At 46.0% G+C, this 21,103-nt stretch overlaps 1 protein-coding gene across 2 annotated transcripts in view; it reads right to left on the bottom strand.

The window, feature by feature from the left end:
• The window catches only part of LOC139054450 (mblk-1-related factor 1-like), a 154,895-nt gene that overhangs the window by 22,097 nt on the left and 111,695 nt on the right, over positions 1-21,103 (bottom strand). The window contains exon 8 of one of the 2 annotated variants that reach the window (XM_070531430.1): positions 18,495-18,649. The exons of the other annotated variant lie outside the window; for it this stretch is intronic. Within the exon in view, the coding sequence (XP_070387531.1) occupies positions 18,495-18,649 (155 nt within the window). The remainder of the gene's footprint in view (positions 1-18,494; positions 18,650-21,103) is intronic. 2 annotated transcript variants of the gene reach the window in all.

Here is a 21,103-nt window from a genome sequence, read left to right as displayed (position 1 = left end):
CGCAGTCCCCCGATCTGACAGGAAACGGCATGTCAGCGAAGCATGTGGAATGCGTGCAACGTGGCGAGGAGGTAGCTGGAAAGAGCGGCACCTACCTTGAGGCCACCACACACAAAAAGCAGGGAGCGCAGAGGTCAGTGCCCCTTGTCGAGTCCGAATCACGCGGAGAAGGACAAAGGGAAGCAGGCAGAGGTAGGAGAGAGTGAAATGGTGATTATCGCCCGCGACTCAAACCTGGCTAGGTGCTCACAAGCAATTGGGGAGAGAATGAAAGGCGATAAAAGAGTGGCGGTAGGGACATTTCCAGGGCAGACATTGGGTTCTGTCATAGAGCGAGCAAAAGCGAAGCTCGCGGAAAATGCCCATGTGCGCAACCTTGTCATAGTAGCAGATGGGCTAAATGATGTCCTAAACGGGAAAGGGACAGGACTAGCCCAGTGCTTGGCGAAGGGGGTGGACAACTTGCGCAAACTATCCCCTCAGGTGCAGATTGTGGTGTGCACGGTGCCGGAGGTACCTGTACGTGAAAGACGCGTACAAAGAGCCGTAGTGGCTGCTAATGAGGCAATATGGAAAATGATTCGAGAGAAAGCTTTCGAGGTTGTCGAAATAAACAGGGAGGTGAGAAGGTGTAGTGGTTTTCAACGAGATGGGATTCACTTCAATTACAGGCTTGCACAAGAAGTGGGCTGGCAACTTGCTGGTCGCGCTGTTGCTTCTTTAGGGGGCCCACAGGCGCTCAGGAGCCCGGAGTACATAGTAACGAAGACGGCGCCCTAAGGGAACCTCGGAAGAGCATCGCCTTAAATAACAGAAAAAGGAGGAAAGCAAGAAAGAGAGCTTGCCATGCAATTGGCTACATAAACCTGCAGGGCAGCAGAAGAAAGGAAAAGTGGGCAGAGATTGAGGAGCAGTTAAATAGAGAACAAATAGGGGTGTATATGGTTACAGAAACGCACCTTAGAGACTCGGAAGAGCCGCCAGATATTGAGAATTATGTTTGGGAATGGTGCAACACAACTAAGTCAGAAATAAAGGGAGGGGGAGTCACAATGCTCATCCATGAGGGAGCCAAATGGAAAAGAGTAAATTCAAACTGTCAAGAGCATCCTTGGTTATCATGTACAATGAGTGGGGAAAAAACTTGGCTGGGCGTTACGTATTTGTGGACTGGAAATAACTGCACAGAGAAAAATAGAGTTAGTGGAATGCATAAGTGCTGATATTAACGGTTTCGGGCTTGATGCCGAAATTATTCTGATAGGCGACATGAATGCCCACACACAGGATTAAGATAGCTATACCAACAACAACAGGAAGTCAATACTAGACCTTCGTGAGCAACATAACCTTGTTATCATGAATACAGGGCCTAAGTATGAAGGGCAGATCACGTGGGAAGTGGGAAACCGGCAATCGACCATTGATTACTGTCTGATGACAAAAGGAATTCGTGATAAGTTGAGAGAAATGGTCATTGATGAGGAAGGGTATAGCAGCATAGGGAGTGATCATAAACGGATCATTTTGAAAATGGGATATGTAGTTGGGAGAGAGAGCAAGGAGTGCAAAATGGACACTCCAAATTTGAATGCTGAACAAATAACAAATAGAGTCACAAGAGTTGAGGAAGAACTTGGCAAATGGCCAAATAAAGAGTGGGAATATAGTGAGCTTCTAAGTGTAATAATGACAGAAATATGGAAAGAGAAACAACATGTTCGTTGGAAAGGAAAATATAAACCGAAAAGCTGGTGGAACAGGGATACACGAGAAGCGATCGCCGAACAGAAAGCATCCCGAGAGCACAGGCAGGCAAAGGCGCAGTTGCCGCAGGATGAAGTAGCCAGTAAATGGGAAATATACCGGGAGAAAAAGTATATGGCTCAAATACTGGTGCAAGCAAACATAAAAGGTGAAAGTGAACGTTAGTTGTAAGAAATAAGTGAGAAAAAGAAGGTCGCACCTAGAATATTTTGGAACCACATAAAATTATTAGGCAGGAAGTCAACAACAATACAACACATCCTAGATGAAGGTGGAAACAAACTGCAAGGGGAAGCGGCATTAAATTACATCAAAAAAATAACAGCCAAATCTTTCCAAGGCATGCTCTTTCCAAGAAAGAAAGAGCGTGAAAGAGAACCAGATGGAAAAGGAGCTGGTGCTGAGAAATCTTAACTGGCAGAAAGCTGAAGAGAAAATTCCTAAACACACAGCCACAGGGCTAGACGAGGTTCCCCTTAGGCTTATTAATGAACTAGGACCAAAAAGTAAGAAAGCTCTGGTGAGAACAGTGGAAAAAAACTTTAAAATATAGACAAATACCAAACAGTTGGCGACGAAGTAGAATGAATTTAATTGATAAATGTAAGGGGGAGAAAGAATTCACTCGTATAGACCAGAACACGCTAGTCTCGCACCCAGACTAACCGAACGCATACTCTCGCACCCGGGTTGCCCGGTCGACCGGCGCGATTTTGTACTGGGCTGCCAAAGTGTGTTCGCCGGCGACCAGTAGACATGGCATGCGCCAGCTCTAGGGCTCCAAAGTGCGGAAATGTGCCCGTTCACACGGATCCAAAGTAGAAGAAGTCATCTGGGCATCATTGCGTCGTGTTTGGATGCCAAAACAACCAGCGGAAAAGGAGCAGGTTGCTTAGCGCTGTTTGCGAAGAGCACAACACACGTAGGGAATCGTGCCGGTGCGGTGTTTTCAGCCTGCGCCGATTTCCATCCGCAACGAAGAATGCCAAGCTGCGCCACCGCTGGATAGCTGCAGTGAATAGGAAGAACTACCAACCCAGTGAAAATGCACGAGTGAGTATTGGATCTGTGTATATTTTGGTGCCACGTTCAACTTTGCGCCCTACAAACGTAATACGTGTAACACGCAGGTTTGCTCCGAGCACTTTCTGGGCAACAAGCCTACAGAGCAGAATCCCGCGCCCATGCTTCGCCTTGGCTATAACAAAAAGGCAAGCCTTTTCGTGTTTTCAGTCGGGCAGAGCTCCCGACGGTTAAGCGGAACAGTTGAGTTTGCGGTTAGCGATACTTGCAGCTGGTGCACGGAATGACTATTAAGCGTGAACGACAAGTTGTAGGCCTTGCTGGTGAGCGTTATTGCTAATGAAAGTAAACCGAAGTCTGCTCGTCACGTAGCATGCGTCCACAAAAACGTAAACGACGACTACTCGTCGCCGAAGGTGTTCTTGCAGCGCACCTACCTTTACGAGCTGGTGTTGCAGGTGTCATTCGTAACGAATTCATTTGAGCCTCCTGAGCTCTAAACTGCGTGCGGGCTGTTATGCGGGGCAAAGCGCAAAATATTTCCGTTCATATGGCGAGGAAAATAAGGTGCTTAATTATTCTTGTATTTTGTAACAAAATTTTGATCGTTCTCACAAGTTCTTTTTTTACTGTTTTCTTTTCTAAGGGAGCGCCAACAATCCGATGGCCTCGCACAAGCGAAACAGGTCTGGTACCAGGTAGCTGCAGTTGGTGGGGCTAATTTCTTGGAATGCAGGTGCGGTTGTTGTCTTGTACCAAAGGGGTCCTGATGATGCAGCTTTAAGTAGGGATGGTAATTTTATGTGCCCTGTCATGGTTCGTGCAACTGTACAACACCTGCAACTGTCATGCTCGCCCTGTTATACGGGCTTTGACTGCACATGTAGTTTAACATTATAACTACTGTAGTACCTCATTTTCCAATGAGTGCAGGTTTAGCATCATATGCTGCTTGTTCGAGTGCTGCAGGCTTGTGTTCTGAATGTTGTACTCTTAAGTGGTTGCACGATACAATTGGCCTGGTGTATTTTCTATTTCATTTTGCGAGGACTTTATATCTTCGCAACAGTGATGGCATGGGAAAGAACTACAGCCCTTCTTACTATAACATCTATTTTGTTTTCAATGTGCAGGTGGTGAAGGGCAGGCGTCTGCTAACCAGGCAGTCAAACGACCTCGCCAGTTGGATGCCAAACGCGGCCAACCCAGTAGAGACCATGACAAACAAGACCAAACTGAAAGTGCAGATGACAGTGTTCTGCGTGCTTTAATAATATATGGCACCAACACAGTGCTGTAAATTCCTTCACAGGTTACGTGCCGAAAAGCTCACACGTGTTCTAGCATATAGCGCGCGGTTTGTACAAACGTAATAGCGTACCTACCCGATGTATTCGCTTCTGCAGTCTGCACAGCACTCAGTGTGGCCATTGCGGACTTGCATGAGGTCTTGAAGTTTGATTGAATCCAGACAGCGAAAATGACAGGTTAGAAAAAACGCGAACCACGCCTTCCGCCCAGCTAAAAAGCCCAAGTTTCGCTTTCGCGCCGGGTCGCATCTCCCGGCGTGGCAGCCCAGGCCTGCTACTTGGCGGCGCTTGGGATAGATGGCGCGACCGGCGCTCATCAATATGGCGGCGCCCTTTGAATTCACGGTGTTCTGGTGTATAGACCGTTGACCATTACATCGGTAATATACAGGCTAGCAATTCAGGCAATCAAATTAAAGGTGCAAATATGGGCAGAGAATAATGGCATTTTGGGAGAACTTCAGAATAGGTAGGCGTTTTGATGATAACTTATTTGTTCCTACTCATTGTACTGAAATATCAAGAGTAGAAAGCGGGCCGTTATATGTGGCCTTTTTAGACGTTACAGGAGCGTACTACAACGCTGACCGCAACATTTTGTGGGATACTATGGAAGGGGAAGGCTTAGGTAACCATTGTCTACAGCTTTTGAGATATTTACCTAGAAAATACCCTCTGCATTGAATGGGAAAGGAGGAGGAGCGAGGAGAAAGTTGATATCAACAAGGGACTGAGGCAGGGGTGCCCGTTTTCCCCACTGCTGTTTACTATGTACATGGTGAGGATGAAGAGTGCGCTAGAAGGAAGTACTATATTTACTCGCATAATGATCGCACTTTTCTGTAAAAAAAAAAAAAAAATTTATGCAAATTCAGGGGTGCGATTATTATGCAAGCTAAATTTCCCGGAAAAAAAACATTCTTTTTTTCATCCTGCATTTGCTGCGGGATGACAACAGGTCAACAAATAGGCGGCTGCTGCTGTATGCAGTGCGGGACACCAAAACAAAAATGGCGTCCGGCGGAGCAAGCTGAACACGCCGAACACGTTTTTTTTTCTTCTCGTGAGTACATTACGTGCATTGAAACAGTTTCTTCCGTATCAGTAATGAATAATATCGTTAATATAGGCAAGTTTGCGGCAATAACGTAGCCATGTCCACTTTGGGGGGACAGAAACAGATGGGCACGCTTAGCTGCCAGTGACATAGAAACACATGGCACGCATACTGCGGAAACTGCGGCATTTGCCTTCACTACTATGCTAATACGGCACGTTTTCACTAAAGGTGGGTATCTTAGCTGTATATCTTATCTTATGCTGTGTTATCTTAGCTGTGTTACAAGCGTCGGCGTATGAATAGGGTACACTTCTAATGTATCAGTGTAAACATGGCTGCTACCATCTTCGCTCGCGATTGGTTGTGTGCCCACGAGTGCAGACGAGAAGAATCGAAAGGAGCCTTTTTTTTGTTGTTGGTGTTGACCACAACCATTAAAAGCCTACACATAATAAAGGCAAGTTTGGTTGTAGCTTTTTTTTTTGTCATGGAAGTGCGGAAAGTGATGAAAGGAATAAAATGGGGCATCTGCTTAAGAATGTTTGGTGCATGCAAACATTCTTGGTTGCGTGCACCAAGAATGTTTGGTTTGTCTTGGTTTGTCTTGGAGAGTTGTTCGTGTAGCATTCCACAGATGGTAAGCACGAACATTATTAGCTAGACTTGGCACAAGACATATCTCTGCGGCAAGTTCGGGGTGCAATCATTACACGGGAAATAAAAAAAAGCAAATTTTGATGACAAAATGCAGGGGTGCGATCATTATGCGAGTAAATACAGTAATATCAGGTTAAATCTCTCATGCACACAGGCAGGTACACTAGCAGAACAGCAGCTTCCAGGTTTATTTTATGCGGATGACATTGTATTGCTAGCTAACAAGCAAAGTGATTTGCAACGTCTGGACAGGAAGGCGAGAATTTTGGCATGAAATTTAGTGTTAGAAAATCAGGTGTTATGGTATTCAATGAAAACAGTGAACAGGCAGTGGCAATACAGGACCAGGAAATACCTTGGGTAAGAGAATATAAATACCTTGGTATACGTATAAATGAAGGCAATAGATAAATGGAAACACAGGAAAAACAATAACAGTAAAGGGAAAGAAAAACGCAGCCATAATGAAGCACAGAGTGCTATGGGGATACAATAGGTACGAGGTGTTCCGGAGTATGTGGAAAGGTGTTGTGGTTCCAGGACTTACTTTGGAAATGCAGTTGTTAGCTTGAAATCAGGGGTACAAGTAGGGCTCGATGGGAACCAAAGGTCAGCGGGACACCTCACACTGGACGCTCACGGGAAGACTACAAATGAAGCTGTGCAGGGTGATATGGGCTGGACTAGTTTTGAAGTGAGGGAAGCTCGCAGTAAAATTGATTACGAAGAACGACTCAGGAATATGGAAGAAAGTAAATGGGCTGGGAGAGTGTTGAGGTATTTGTACAGGAAAAACATTGATTCACAGTGAAGAAAAAGAACTAGGAAGCTTACCAGCAAGTATGCGGCCTGTAGGGTGGGCAACACAGCAACAAAGAAGGTCAAGCGAAAAGTCAGAGAGGCTGAAAAATCTCACGGGTGGCAGCAATGGAAAAGAAACCAGCCATGAGTTACTACTTAAGAGGAAAAAAAGAAATCAGGAAAGAAACATATTATGATAACTCAAAGGCAAGCTCATTACTTTTCGAAGCGAGATCGGGATGCCTTAGAACACGCACCTATAAATCGAAATATAAGAAGGGAGAAGAAGCATGTGCTTCCTGCGGTAAAGCTAGGGAACGATGGAGCATGTTTTATTAGAATGTGAAGATATCTGCCCAGCGGTCGATTTAGGCACCACTGGCCTCATTGAAGCTCTTGGGTTCAGCGAGAGCAGAGGGAAAGTAAACGTGTTCGCAATAGAGATTAGTAAGAGGCGATTGGAAGATTGGTGGAAGAAAAGTAGGGAAACAACAAAAAACTGAGATCTACAAAAGCAAATTTCACAATAGGGGGTCAGGAAAGTTGGTTGTGGGAGTTCATGTTTTTTTTTCTTTTCTTTTTTTTTACGTAGGTAGCACATTAGGCAGTATAACAGCTGCAAAGCAGACGCTTAAGCCTCGCCTTCAAGAGTGGAACGCGACAGCGTTCCCGTCGACCCGCCAAGGGGTGTAAGACAATGGGCTACGGCGCAGCGACTACACGCCCCGCATCGGACGCGGTGAGTGTCGAGCAACGCAGTGTTCGGCGCAACAACGAAATGTGCGCCTGAGCAAGCGACGCACGCCTGAGCCTTAGAAACAGCTCATTTCTAAGGCAACACTGCGTTCACTAGAGGCGCTTTTGTACCGCTTTGAAGCATCGAACTCGTGGCTCAGTGGTAACGTCTCCGTCTCACACTCCGGAGACCCTGGTTCGATTCCCACCCAGCCCATCTTGCAAGTTGTTTTTTATTCATGAAGTGCCTGCTGAGATTTATCGCTCACGACCAACGCCGCAGACGCCGACGACACCGGCTTTTCTGTGACACGAGCTCCTTAACGCTGTCGCGGTAATAGCAAGAGCTTGTTGGCGCAACCCACTGCCCCATTCCAAAAGGAACGCTCATAACAAACATACATACATACATACACGCACCCGCCCACCCGCTTGTTCGTCCGTCCTCGAAATCTCCGCAAGGTTATCCATAATACTCTGTCGTCGAAGCGGCCTGATACTAGGTGAAGGCTGTTTACATAGTCATTTGCTACAAACAAAGTGAATTCTACAAAAGCGATCCCAAATTCAGTTTAAAGTGGGTAGCCGGGACCACCACCTGTTGCCACGCTATGTACAGTCGAGAGCAAAAGTTTGGGGGCCAGCGGTGCCACTAAAAATGTTTTTCTTTGCAGCCTAGACATAAAGGCTGAAGTGGTACTGCCTACGTGTGCCTGTATCACCAGCATCATGCATTAAGACAATAGAGTTTAGAATTGAGGCCCCAAGCTGCATTGTGTTGGTTGCTCTTGGGTTCAGAGGACTAAAGTTTTAAAATTGGGACAAGAGCAGCGTTGGGTTGCGCTCTCGGGACGCCGCAGTGATGAGGATAGAAGGCACTTGAAAGCGTCAAAACAAGAAGAGTTTTTAGGAGTGAAACCTAAAGAAACGCATTTTAAAGAATAAAGCCTTGGGATAGTTTCTAATAAATATAATGACTATGCTATTATTTGTACGACCTGCTTCTGCCCTTTTTAAAATGGCGCCAACCGGATATCAGCTAGTGTCTTCTTGAGTTGCCTAGAGTCTTTTACCTATAAAAATGCCCAACACAAACCGGAACATGGCAAGCTTGCTCTGCAACGAACTTGACTGAGTGACATGAGATTCGGATGTCTTCAGCTCGTATTTCTCTTGGCTATCTCGTGATATGTCGTCACCCGTGACGCCACTGTTGTGTTATTCACTTCGGGCTAACACAGGTGCTCCAAATTACCCGAGCATTAGGCCTGGCTGACGCACCTTTGGGCTACCAAACGGAGTGTGGAAAGGCAATTCACTGCAGTGTGTGCAGGAAGCACGACCAGGAACTACGCCTGTCTATGTCATGTGCCTGTTTAAGTTTGCCTGTCTATGCTGCTTCTGTCATTCCTCGTCTTTTGCTGCACCAGAGAGCTTGCAGTGTCTCATTCAACATGCGGTTTCTGAAATCATTCTTTGTCAATGAAACCTGGCTGAACACGCGTTCGACACGTGCGTTCAAAAGAGGCAGCACAAGTAGGAACAAAGCAAGCTTAGACAGCAGGGGGAACATTGGATTTGCTGCACTCCTTTTTGTATTCCTGATGCTTGGTGATACTGGAGCAGAATATTTCATTTTGTGTTTGCTGAGCATGTACACAGACTCTACTTATCGCGTTTCTTCTTTAAAGAAACTTGCAGATTTTTTTGTAATGTTAATGGGTAAATAAATAACGCGGTGATTTGCGGAAAAACCAAGCAAAAGGCTTTGAAGAACCCCTGACAGACATTCAAGGACCATGGGAGAAAATGACACGACATGCATGCGATTACTTCAGCTGTTGTGTAAGTCGACGTAATAGTTCGCTGTATAGCAGCTGGCATGAAATAGATACTCGGTCGGCCCCACCGTTTTTTCTTACTGAACCATGCTTGAATCGGGAGCAGATGACACCGAAACCAAAACAACAAGAAGAGAGCATAACGCTGGAATGACGTATAAATTTGGCAGCCATGACTTGATGCCATCCTCCCCAGCAGGAACATTGCAAAAAACACAGCATTAAAGATTGCCTTTACATGTCTTTATAGCAGCAATGAGCTTTGGCTTTTCATAAACCGGCATTCTCAAATTTTTTGTCAGTGTTCATATGTCCTTTGGAGTCATAAGTCCTTAAGACAAAAGTAGCCCAAATCAAGCCATGTATCCAACTTGAAATTTTCTATGGGAACCTGCATAATAGCCCAATTTGGCTATTAAAGGGAAGCTGAAAGGTTTTCCAGAAAAAATGAGTGAACATGTGTACGTAATGGTTTTCAACCCTCCGAATTCGAATATCGTATCGAAATTGAGCGAAAGAAAGCGCAAATATATTTTATTTCGACGAAAAGTGCAGCAGCGGACACGCCCAGCTCGCGCGTCTCGTTTCCGCCTGTGATTGGTCGGGCGACCCGTGACGTCAACTTTAGCGACCGGCCGCTGCCGCTCCACATGAAGCGCGGTGCCAGGTAGTTTGGTGCCGTAATGGAAAATTAAGAGGTAATAGAAAATTCAGAGAGACTGCGTTTTTCTGAAGAGTTCGGCGTTGCTCCCTACATGTACGAGCCGATTGCAAAGAGCCGGCCTCTCGAAGAAGCAAACGATGCTGGTGCGAGCAGTGCTTTCGACGAGAACGAAAGCGAAGTCTTGGGATCTCCTCGTGTTGGAAATGCTCTTTGGTGAGTATGTTTTTTGCAAAGCGATCTAGTGATCTCGCCGATCTTTCGCCGATCTAGTGAGCTCGTTTCCGGTCAAACTGCAGTGTTGTGTTCCTGCATGCCTCCTCGTGGAACGTAAGCGGGGATGCGATCGTCGGCATTTGTGCGCTGTCCAAAGCTGTCGGCAACCTACAAAGACGGTTCAAACGCGTGAAAAGCTTCCCGGTTCATGCAGTACGTGTAGTGACCTTCATCTGTGCGCCATCCGCACACTACTCGTAACCGAAGTCGTAAAGGCGGCGAATTCCGTCGGCTACGTGAGACGGTCGGTTTCTCGCTGTGCGCGAGAGAAGGGGGGAGCGTAGCGTCCTGGCGTGCGCCGGCTTTCCAGCACATGCAAATTCTACATTTGCACTGCGTTATGGTAGCTGCGTGCAGGCTGTTTTACAACACACGCGCAAATAGAAAATTCGCGGCGCTTTGCGACGAAACCTGCGTCGAGGGCGGAAAATAAACATGCACCTTCCGTTCAGCGTGCTAACATGAAGAAGCTCGCAGTAAATCAAAATCCAGGTTTGGGCGAGTTCGTGTATTCATAAGGCCTTCCAACACCAGTTATCATCAGTCAGTCCGCACTCGTGCTGTCTTTGTTTTCGTTGCTCCGATCTTTTCGCGCTGCGTTTAGAAAGCCTGCTAGTGGAAATTCTGGTGATAATCGTCGTCACGGAAGTGGTTGGAGCACAGCAGTGTTGTTCTTGAGGGCTTGAAATTCTTTCGCTTTACAGCAGCCTCCCACTTCCTTAAAAGCTTCTTGTCTTGTGGGAAGCAATGGAAGACACCATCGTCGCGGCCGCTGGTGTTCGTGCAACCGTAGGCTGCACAGAAAGACGGCATGATCGGCCCACCACATCAGTTGATGCTGCGCACGTTGACCACCACTCTACATACACACAGACGCACCAACAAAGAAATGCAGGGTCGATCGAAGCAGATTACGAAGGCACGCACGTAGAAACAAGCACGGTCAGGCACGGTCGCGCAGGCTGCGAAGGAGCAAAACACTAAAGTTGACGTCACAACACCGCGGTTTCCGGTCTCCGCTCGCATCGTCAGCGTCAGCAGCAGCGCGCGGCATTCGACGGGGGGCGGAGCTACAGCGCAATTTCAACCGACGATTACGTCGCTCCTATTTGAAAAAAAAAAAAACCAAATTTGACCTACATGGTTTATAAGGTTCCCGCATCCGTATACGAGCGTCTTATTGAATTCGACAGACTCTTCAGCTTCCCTTTAATAGCCCAGTTTGGCTGCCACGCCTATGATGGCCATCAATGCAAAGATGCCGACACCAACTATTGTCCTTGGGATGCACGACATGTGCAACAGTGTTCCTGAAAGACAGTGTTGTGATACTAGGCCAACAACACAACCAATGACTGTGGTTGGTTGTTTAATTCGGATTCAATGGCGCAAAGGCAACTAAGGCTGTGCCATGCCAGTCACAAGACAATAGAAAATGCAACGTCTGAGCAGTTAAACCTGTGCTACATTATAGATGGTGTAAATAACCAGCTTTTTCTAAAAAGTTTAACAAATTAGTAAATGGCACTAGCGAGTCATCTGCCAGTAGTAGGGCAGGGTGTAAAGATACATTACACAGGTTGTGTAAAAGCTTCTGTCTCTGTGTTTCAATGTGTGGGCATAAGGATGTGCATCACTGTAAGAGGTTCGTGGCGTTTTTTGCAAGTTGGTGGGTTTTCTTTTCAAAGAAGAAAATTTTGTGTCAGATGTGTGTCCAATCCCAAGTCGACACAGGATCACCTCACAGAACGGTTACTGGTGGCTTCACGGCTTCCACTGGCCAATTATGGGGTTAGCAAGACATAGCTTGTTGCTTGTACAATGGCCCCATTCATGCTGCCATTTTGACCTCAAGGCCTTCCAAATCGCACGGATACTATATTTATATGGAATTGTTGTGTTTGTTATGTCTTTGTATACTGCCATTGATACGCATCTATCAGCTGCTTGATTACCCAGTATCTCAACATGGCCTGACACACAGCAAAAACTAATTGACCTATCGTATTTGTTTGATGTTACCATGTCTAATATATCCCCTAACAGGCATTCTCATTCGGATTTCACATCTAGAGCCTTCAGTGTGCTTAAGGAATCAGTGTATATGACTGTGTTTTCGTGTTTGTCAGCGATGACCTTTTGTACTACAGTCCATATTGCGTAGACTTCGGCCGTGCAAACAGAGGCATGCTGTGGTAATCGAATGCTTGTTTTCGAATTTTTTGTCATGGCTCCCACATTCACATATTTTTTTGTTTTAGAGCCATCAGTGTAAAATTCAATGTAATTTTGATATTTGTCCTGAAGAGCACGAAATTCTTGTATGGTGTGTTCATGTGGGGTGTCATTTTTCTTTAGAGGTGCCAATGCTCAATCACATAACTGTATGAACTCACACCACGGGTGTAATCGTTGTTGCCTTTAAGCAACCTGAAGGACCTCATGAGGACTGTCATAATCGAAACAATAGTTCTCATCTCGCAGAAGAAGCGGTCTAATCATGTTCGGTTTATTTGTGTAGTGTAAGTGTAAGTTGCACTGTGTGACGACGTTGTAGCATATGTGTTGTGGTAATGACTGAATTCTGAGCATGTAGGAAAAAGTTAGTAGCACTCTACACTGCTGTAAAAGAGGCTCATTACAGTCATCGTATAAACTCTAGACAGGTGATGTTATGTAAGACTCACTTGTCAGTCGTAGTCCAAGGTTATGAACTGGATCAAGTCGTCGCATGAAAGACTGCCTGGCTGAACCATACATGATGCTATTGTAGTCTAACAGGCTGCATACCGAAATGCTGTAGATGTGCAACAGGCATTTATGGTCAGAGCCCCAGCGCTTGCGGGACTTTGAGGATGTTAAGTGCATTGTTTGCTTTAATTTAAAGACTATTAATGTTTCGTGAGAAAGTTGAACTTTTTATCATACAGAACACCCAGAAACTTGTGTTCTTGATTACGATAGACATTCATCCCTTGCTCCATAGAAAACAAATCCCACTTTGTTGATCATTCATTGTGGACGGGTGCAGCACAATGGCCATTTTCAACAACAGCAGTGCCATGCAACAGAGCTACCGGCACATAAGGCTGTCCGAGAAAGGTCCACCGCTGGGAACGGATATGTCGACTTTGCATTTACGGTTGTAATTTGCCCAAAGAGGGGGGGGGGGGGGGGGGGGGGCATATTGCCTTTAGTGTCCCTTTTAAGGGCCACTAAAGGCAAATACTAAGTCAACGTGGACTGTTAAAAAACCATTCCAGAAACCTTGCAGTGCTTGTTTCGTGCCAAGAAAAGACTTCGTTAATGAGAATGTCGTGTCTGAAGAGTGTGCATACTTTTAGCGCAATTCAAGTCGCCTGCCCCCGAGCAGGGAGTAGTGACGTTGCATATGCCACACCACTGCTCTTCTCTGCCGTCGGTGAGTAAAACGGTGCCCAACAGACAATGCTACGGTTCTTTGTACAAAACGCAAATACTTGACCATAGAGAAACTGAACCAAGACAAAGGCATTTGATTCATCGCTGCAGCTGCTCTTGGTGAAGTGGTCAAGTGGTGTGGACCATTTGGGCATCCTGCAACATCACATGGGTGAGGAATTCTCTACTACTTGCAGTTTATGCGAGTTTCACGAGCCAGCAGAACTGGGGCAGCACTACGCAATACTGAAACCACTAAAACGCAAAGGCGCAGGCGGCGCAGGCGGCGCAGAATCGAGTGAAAATGAAACCCTTCGACCGCCTGAATTATTGTCAAGGGTAACGTCAATGAGTTCTTTCCTCTGAAAAATCAAATAGAACTGGACAAGTAGCATTTTCTACCTTCTTATAATGCAATGATATTTCCGTAGCTAGTACAGTGAAATCTCGTTACAACGAACTTCAGGGGACCGCGGGAAAATGTTCGTTATTCTGAAAGGTCGTTATAGTGAAAGCCCAAAAATTAGCCATAACAATAGCATTTCAGTAACGCAAGCGTCCTACCTTTGAAACGGTACCTGCTTGAACTCGTTTCTCACACAATGCACACGTGATCGTCAGACAAGGCACATTTATTTGAAATAGTCCGTGATCGTCTTCTGACGGGTGCAGCACAGACTCTGCAGCACGAACGATTCCAGACCGTCCGCATTCTTATGCACGCCTTCGGTCGCTGTGCCGCTTTTGGCTATAAATATGCGGAGTTTTCGCAAGCAGTCCAACGCATCTGTGGCCGACACGGACTCGTCGCGGTCTTCGGGTGCTGCCGTAACGTGCAGCAAGATTCTTGCTGGTGCTTAAAGATTTTCTCCTTATCTTTGAGAATCGTGGCGATCGTCGACCGCGCCACTCCACGTTCTTTAGCCACGACAGATTGTTTCTTCCCGTCTTCTATCTCGCGAAGAATCTCTACTCTCTCGCTCAAAGAAAACTGCTTTCGCTTCTTCGCCGTGGTTAGAGTTGTTGAGCTCATGGCAACGCGAACGCCGGCACGCACTTCTAACACAATAATATAACCAGAAGAAAAACAAGATGGACAGGCCTGATACGGGTGACAGCACGCGAACAACTGAGAAAACAAGCAAGAAAAACGTGATGCGTTGTCACCTCCGCAACAGGAAAAAAATAAAAAGGCCCACTTCAGCGTTAATTACTACTTTTTTTTTTCTTCTGCCGCACCGTCTCAGGTTTTACGAGCCCATGCTCCCCGCCTCTCCACTCACAAAACCTGGTGCGTCGTTGCCTCCACAACGGAGAAGGACCTCCGTGGAGAAGGAAAAAAAAAAGTCTCCGCCCGCATCTTTCTCCTTCCGCGCCATCTCAGGTTTTTGCGGGAAGCAAGTTGCAAGGCGGCCCCCGCTCTTCGCGCTGCGTCGTCTGCTAGCTTAGAGCTCCGACTGCCGTGACGGATACACTGAAATCTAAGAATCCTCGCATTTCGGGATATGAGTTCGTAGTACTGAGGTGTTGTTAAGAAGACACGGAAATTAAATAACGATCGTTATTCTGAAATGTTCGTTATTCTGAAGTTCGTAGTAGTGAAATGTTTTTACATTGAAACTATAAGCAGTCGGCACGAGATTTCATAAAAGTTCGTTAATCTGAAATGTTCGTTAATGTGGTGTTCGTTGTAACGGGGTTTGACTGTACTAATGACAAATATAATGAGGAGTGCCTACATTATCGGGCTAGTACTTGAATGTACCGGGGGAGCCTCAAATGGTTTCCCACATTTACCTTAATTTCGTGATTACTAAAGCTCTGTTTGCAATAATACTGTTTGCAACATTAGACGTTCTCGAGCATTATTCGTCACTTCAGATTGACTTAATACTTGCCTTTAGTGTCCCTCTAAGCCCAGACCACATGTACACCATCAGAACGGCAAGTTGGGCCACTTGGTTGGGATTCATGGTAAGGGTTGTAACAGCGCACCCAAGACAAGGGCAACAGAAGGAATAAAACGACACAGCGCTGTGTCATCGTTTTATTCCTTCTGTTGTCCTTGTCTAGGGTGCGCTTTTACAACCCTTACCATGAATCACATGTACACCATGCCTGCCGCACCTTGCGATGAATAGCGGTTAGTATCTACAAGGAACGTGCCAGTATGTGCTCGCTCCTGGCCAAGAGTGCATAGTGCTTCGTATGGAATGCTACGAAGTGCGCAAACTGAATTTGCCTACTATCCGTGCGGGACTAAGCTGGCCCACACCAAGTAGCACGGGCTAGCTGGAGCACATGAGCGCACACTTCAGATCTGTCGTGCACTTACAGGTACGCACAGTTGCTTAGTATAAATAACAGCGCGATGCTTCTTGATGTAGGCAGGGCATCACCACTTTATCACAACCTTCACAACAGAAGACACTGAGGGCGAATGGCAAAAGTAAATCTCGTGCTCGAAGTACTTATGCTCATAATACCTTATTTACTCAAATCTAACGTGCACTCTTTTTTCTCGATAGAACGTGTCTAAAAGTTGCGTGCGTGTTAGAATCGAGTACGACCCTAAATCTGTGTTACCGTACTGCCATCAGCATTTCAAAATGGCTGCCTCATACGAGCTTCCAGCCTAGCTGCCGTAGCTTCCTCCATTTGCTGTAGTACATGGCTTAGGCAATGCTTACTTTGGCTTAGGTTAGTGCACCATCTGTCTTCCCATTTTCTGCGTTTGCTCTATCAGCATGGAAGTGCCGACTGCGAAGACATGCAGAGTTCATCACGATGCCGCAATTAAAAGGAAAGCGATTACGTGTGCAGAGACGGACGGAAATCGGGCCACACCACTGGCGTTCGGAGTTCCCGAAACATGCGTGCGGAACTGGCACAAACAGGAGAAGCGTTCTACACCGGCGGCTGCTACATACGGCGGGGCCACGCGGCCCCTATCTTGAAAGCGATCTGCGACGGAGACAAGAGTCTACGCATATAGGCGCAGAGCGCTGCGTTCTCGTCCCCTAGTTCGCATCGAAGTGAGAGGCCGCACAAAAGTCAATTCCTTCCCTCCTGCTACCACACTTCCTCACTCCAGTGTTTAAAGAGTTTCCACGGTCACTGAGTGAGACGTATTCCTGTTTGCTTGTGCATGCTTGACGCCAAGCTTGTTAATTTAGTTAGTGAATGTTCAAAAGTTTATATGGCTGATAAAACTACTATCCTAATTTTTTGTAAAGCTGTCTACTAGTGTGCTATTGTAATCGATGCTTTGGCTGTAGGGCAAAACTGCGACTTCCTTTATTTATCGCAACTTTAATGCATTGGGAGTAAATCTTTTGTTTTTTTCCAAATGAGAGAAAGTTGTATTTCTATATGAAAGAATGAGGTGCACGATACTGTAAAGGACTTTTCTTTCTTTAGGTCACGGCGAACGGGTGTGCGTTAAAATCGAGGGCGCGTTAGGATTGGGTAAATACGATGTCTTTTTGAAAAATTATTTCGGCAATATATTCTTGGGAGGTATACTCGTATGAAGGTGTTTTTCAGGCTTTAAAAGAATGTGGTTCAGGGCCCCGTTCATATATAATACTCCCTCCATCTTTGATATTGTTAGCTTATTTGATAGATTGCTATTCCATCTTCTCCTGCCGCTTTTACACGTCTCTTGTAACCTCATAGCTAGTTACACATGAAGCTTCTGTATCCTGCTCATCACTACTTGCAATCAAGGTTGCCTGGTTGCTCTGTGTTCGGTACTGGTCAGTCCTCTACTGCCTTTACGAAATCACTGAAATTGCTGATGACTTGACCGTGCTTATATTTTCGCTAAATACATCTTACTATTTCTTATGCCAAGTTTCCTTGGCACTGATTTCATGCTAGGCCCCTGCTTCCTCAATCTTTCCGACGTTACAATTTTGAATTGCACTCCAGCCCAGACCACGCGCAGACGGTGCGGAACAGCTCGTGCAGCGTGAGCGCAGAGATCAGACAAACATCAGTGCTCAGGCTGCCTCGTGTTGCTGTGTGCCTGGCTATGCAGCAACAGCATGGTACAATCAATTCTCAGTGAGGCTGATTTATGTTGTGTGAGAAAGTGCTTTTTTCTTTCCTTTTGTTACACTGATTTAAGAACTCTAGAAAAATTAAAACAATTACTTTTATAAATATTTAAGCATTTCAAAGCAAAAAAACAAAACAAACAATGCCTGCCAAGATGGTTATAAGTGCGTCAAGTGAGCATGCGTCTCTTGCCGATGCAAACCGCCATTACTCACGAGGCGCCAATGCAAGCACTGGTCTGGTCTTTACTTTCTTCCTTGTTAATCAGCTTGGACAGTTCGGTCTCCCCCGAGCTAGACATGTTTTGTTGTTTTTTTTATTAGGTCCTTTGTTACACAGGAGAGCCTACCCACTTGTTGCCTCGGCGCTTTACCACCCACTTCGATTGCTGCTTCTGAAATCAGTCTAGTCATGGCTGCATTTATTAGCTCTTATGTTATCTTCACCTTCCTGTTCTAAGACTGCATGTATGTCTGAGAATACCAGTCTGAATTCATGTGCTTTCACCCTCCCTGCACCCAGGCTAGCCTGTTTCTTCTGATTTTGCTTTCTCCCTACAAAATAAGAGCAATCTTAGACCTCACTAAATGACCAATGCCCCTTACCCTAACTAACACATCCAGCACTATGCTAGGGTCGGCACAGAGTATGAAATCTATGTCGTTTCTTGTTTTGTTTTCCACTTCCTGTTATTGCACTTCCGGATGAAAGTATCGGTGAGCGCACAGGCAAATACAGGATAGCGTCCACAGGGGAAGGGCTCATTAAAACGTAAGGACTCATCAATACACACAAAAAGTAAGAGGGGGTGCGGGGAAGGGCTGTCAGCGCTAAAGTGCTGGCATGTCTGAATTTAGAGAACTGCACAGGCCCGGGCTTACCCGAAAGCCCTGGTCGGATAAGGTGATTTTTGGCGGGCCTGTGCCTGATGCCCTCGAGCCTGGGCCGGGCTCGGGCCTGAAGCCGCGGGCCCGGACCGGACACGGGCCTGTTCGCTGATGGGCCTAGGTCGGGCCTTCAAGCACACGCGGGCGCTCTGCATAGATCCAAGGCATTCTGCGTGAACCTCAAAAGACAAGTTGGAAAAAGTGGCCCCCAATTACCTTACCAAACACAATATGAAACGATCCTAATTCTTTTATTTCTACAAAAAACGAACTTTGTTCCCACAAAAGAAAAGGAAAGCTTGCTACAAGAGCCCTTGGCATGGCCTATTACAGCTTGTGCGATTGCAATTTTTTATCGCTCTCTAAATGATTATTTTATTGCAAATGGATAATTCTGCCACTTCTTATTTAAGCATTGCACCACATTGATGATTGCTTTATGGTTGCTGCAGTACACAAGCTTCCACCTTAACCGCTTTTGTAATGTTCTTCGTGGGCCTTGCATGTAAACAAGAGAAGTGGTCGTCGTGTACTAGCCTGTTTTAGTCCGTCCACTTAAACACCGTGTTCAAGCCCTGCTGTACTTGTCTCTCACACACTGAAAGGTTACAGGATTTGAAACCTATTTGTATGTCATCTACGCAGATAGAATCAAAAACAGCTGGTGGTAATAAAGCACGGAGCATGTTCATCTTAACGATAAAGAGTGCGCAGCTGAGTGCACGCACCCCTGAGGTACACCAGTTTCTTGTGCAAATGGATCTGAGCACACACTGCCAATTTTGATGCGGAAGGTACAATTAGACAAATAGCTTTCCATTATGTTTAGCATACTTCCATGGATGCCCATTCCCGACAAGTCTCTCAAGATTTGGTAACGCTGTGTTATGTCGTAGGCCTTTTCCATATCGGAGAATACTTATGAGAAAAACTGTTTATGCAGAAATGCGGCACAAACATTTTCTTTGATGTGCACTAGGTGATCAGATGTGAACCGCCTTCCTCTGAAGCCACACTGATAGCGATCAAGCATTTTGCGCAGTTCAAGGAAATGTATGAGTCAATAATGAACAATTTTTTCCAAAAAGCTTACAAAGGGAACTTGTGAGGTGGTAACTTGCACCTGAGGAAGGGTATTTACTCTGCTTCAAAACGGGGACCATAATCACTTCTTTCCATGTGGACAAAAGGTATCCGACAGCCCAAATAGTGCTGAGAAGTGCGAGTAGTGTATCAGTGTGTACGGTATTAATCATGTCGGGTCCGGGTGCAGAGCTCTTGCAAGTGACCAAGGCAACTCTCAATTCGGGCAATACTGAAAGGACGGTTATATGGTTTGTTCTGCTGCCATTTTTGTATGAATGGTGTACATTCTTCTATTTGTTTATATTTCAGGAAGGATTGTGAATAACGGATTGAGCTTGACACACGCTCAAGTGCTCGCCAAAAGAGTCTGCCTGCTCTTGCGAGGTAATACCTTGGTCATTCACCGGAGGCAATGGATGGATTTGTTGTCCCTTTAGTTTTCTTCAGCCATTCCACACTTTCGCCTCTTACGTGTACCAGCTTATACCATAGAGGAATCTCACCCAGCTTTCTCTCTTTGCCTGAAGTCGTGTCCGCCATCCCTGCAAATAAGTGTGCTTAAAAGCAATGACATTTTTCCCAATTGGCGATCTAAGCAGTATGCCCCATGCTTTATACTGCCTCTTCCGTGCATCTTTGCAGTCTTCGTTTCATTAGAGAACATGTCTTTTAAGTGAAGCACCACTTGTCTGTGAAATGAACTTTCTGGCTGCATCAATAATAAAAGTGTTAAAATATGCAACAGCATCATCTATAGAGTAAAACCTCGTTAAACCGTACCCGCTTAAACAGTAGTTTCGTTTTAAAAGTAGTAAAGTCAAATCCCCGACTCAGCAGCCATTGAACATAATGTGTTTTGTATCGACATAAACCGTACCAGCTTATTGCGTACGCATCGGTTAAGACTTAGGGTTTCCACTTTTTGTCGTGCAAACACGGCGGTGTGTCGTCTCCATCGGGTGGCCCGGCAGAACAAGCCTCAGAGATAGAAACAACGGCCTCCAAGCGCCCTGTGCGTTTGCGCCTAAAGCCACATCAACATCAACATCATTTCGACGCTGTGCCAGAGAGCGTTGTGGCGTCGTGCAAGCGAGGACTTGCGTCATGCCGAAGCTCGGATAAAAAAGACACCGGGTGCTCAGCATAGAAGAAAAATTAGACATCATCTGTGCTATCGAACGTGACATGAAGTCGGCGCTAGCATGCGACAGGGATCTGCTGTTGACTACGGTGTGCGGCATTTGGGATGCGAAGAAGTTGCTCGGCAGCGCTGCTGCGTCCGCGAAGAGATGTCGGCTACGAGGCTCGACTTTTCGCCATCGTTGCCTCTGTTGTTGCCGAAGTGTCGACTAGCGACAGTGATGAGGATGACACGGAAAGCGACAGCACGGGCGATTCAGGCCCGACAGTGGCAGAAGCTGGCGTTACGCCAGCCTCATGAATGCAATCGTTGCGGCAAGAACAGGGGTGCAATAACGTAACTATTCCAAACGAAAAGTATTCCAAACTCCGGCACC

Source organism: Dermacentor albipictus, chromosome 1 (assembly GCF_038994185.2).
Source record: "Dermacentor albipictus isolate Rhodes 1998 colony chromosome 1, USDA_Dalb.pri_finalv2, whole genome shotgun sequence".
NCBI classification, from domain to species: domain Eukaryota; kingdom Metazoa; phylum Arthropoda; class Arachnida; order Ixodida; family Ixodidae; genus Dermacentor; species Dermacentor albipictus.
The sequence above is the reverse complement of the archived record's forward strand: the minus strand, read 5'-3'. Positions and strand labels throughout refer to the sequence as shown.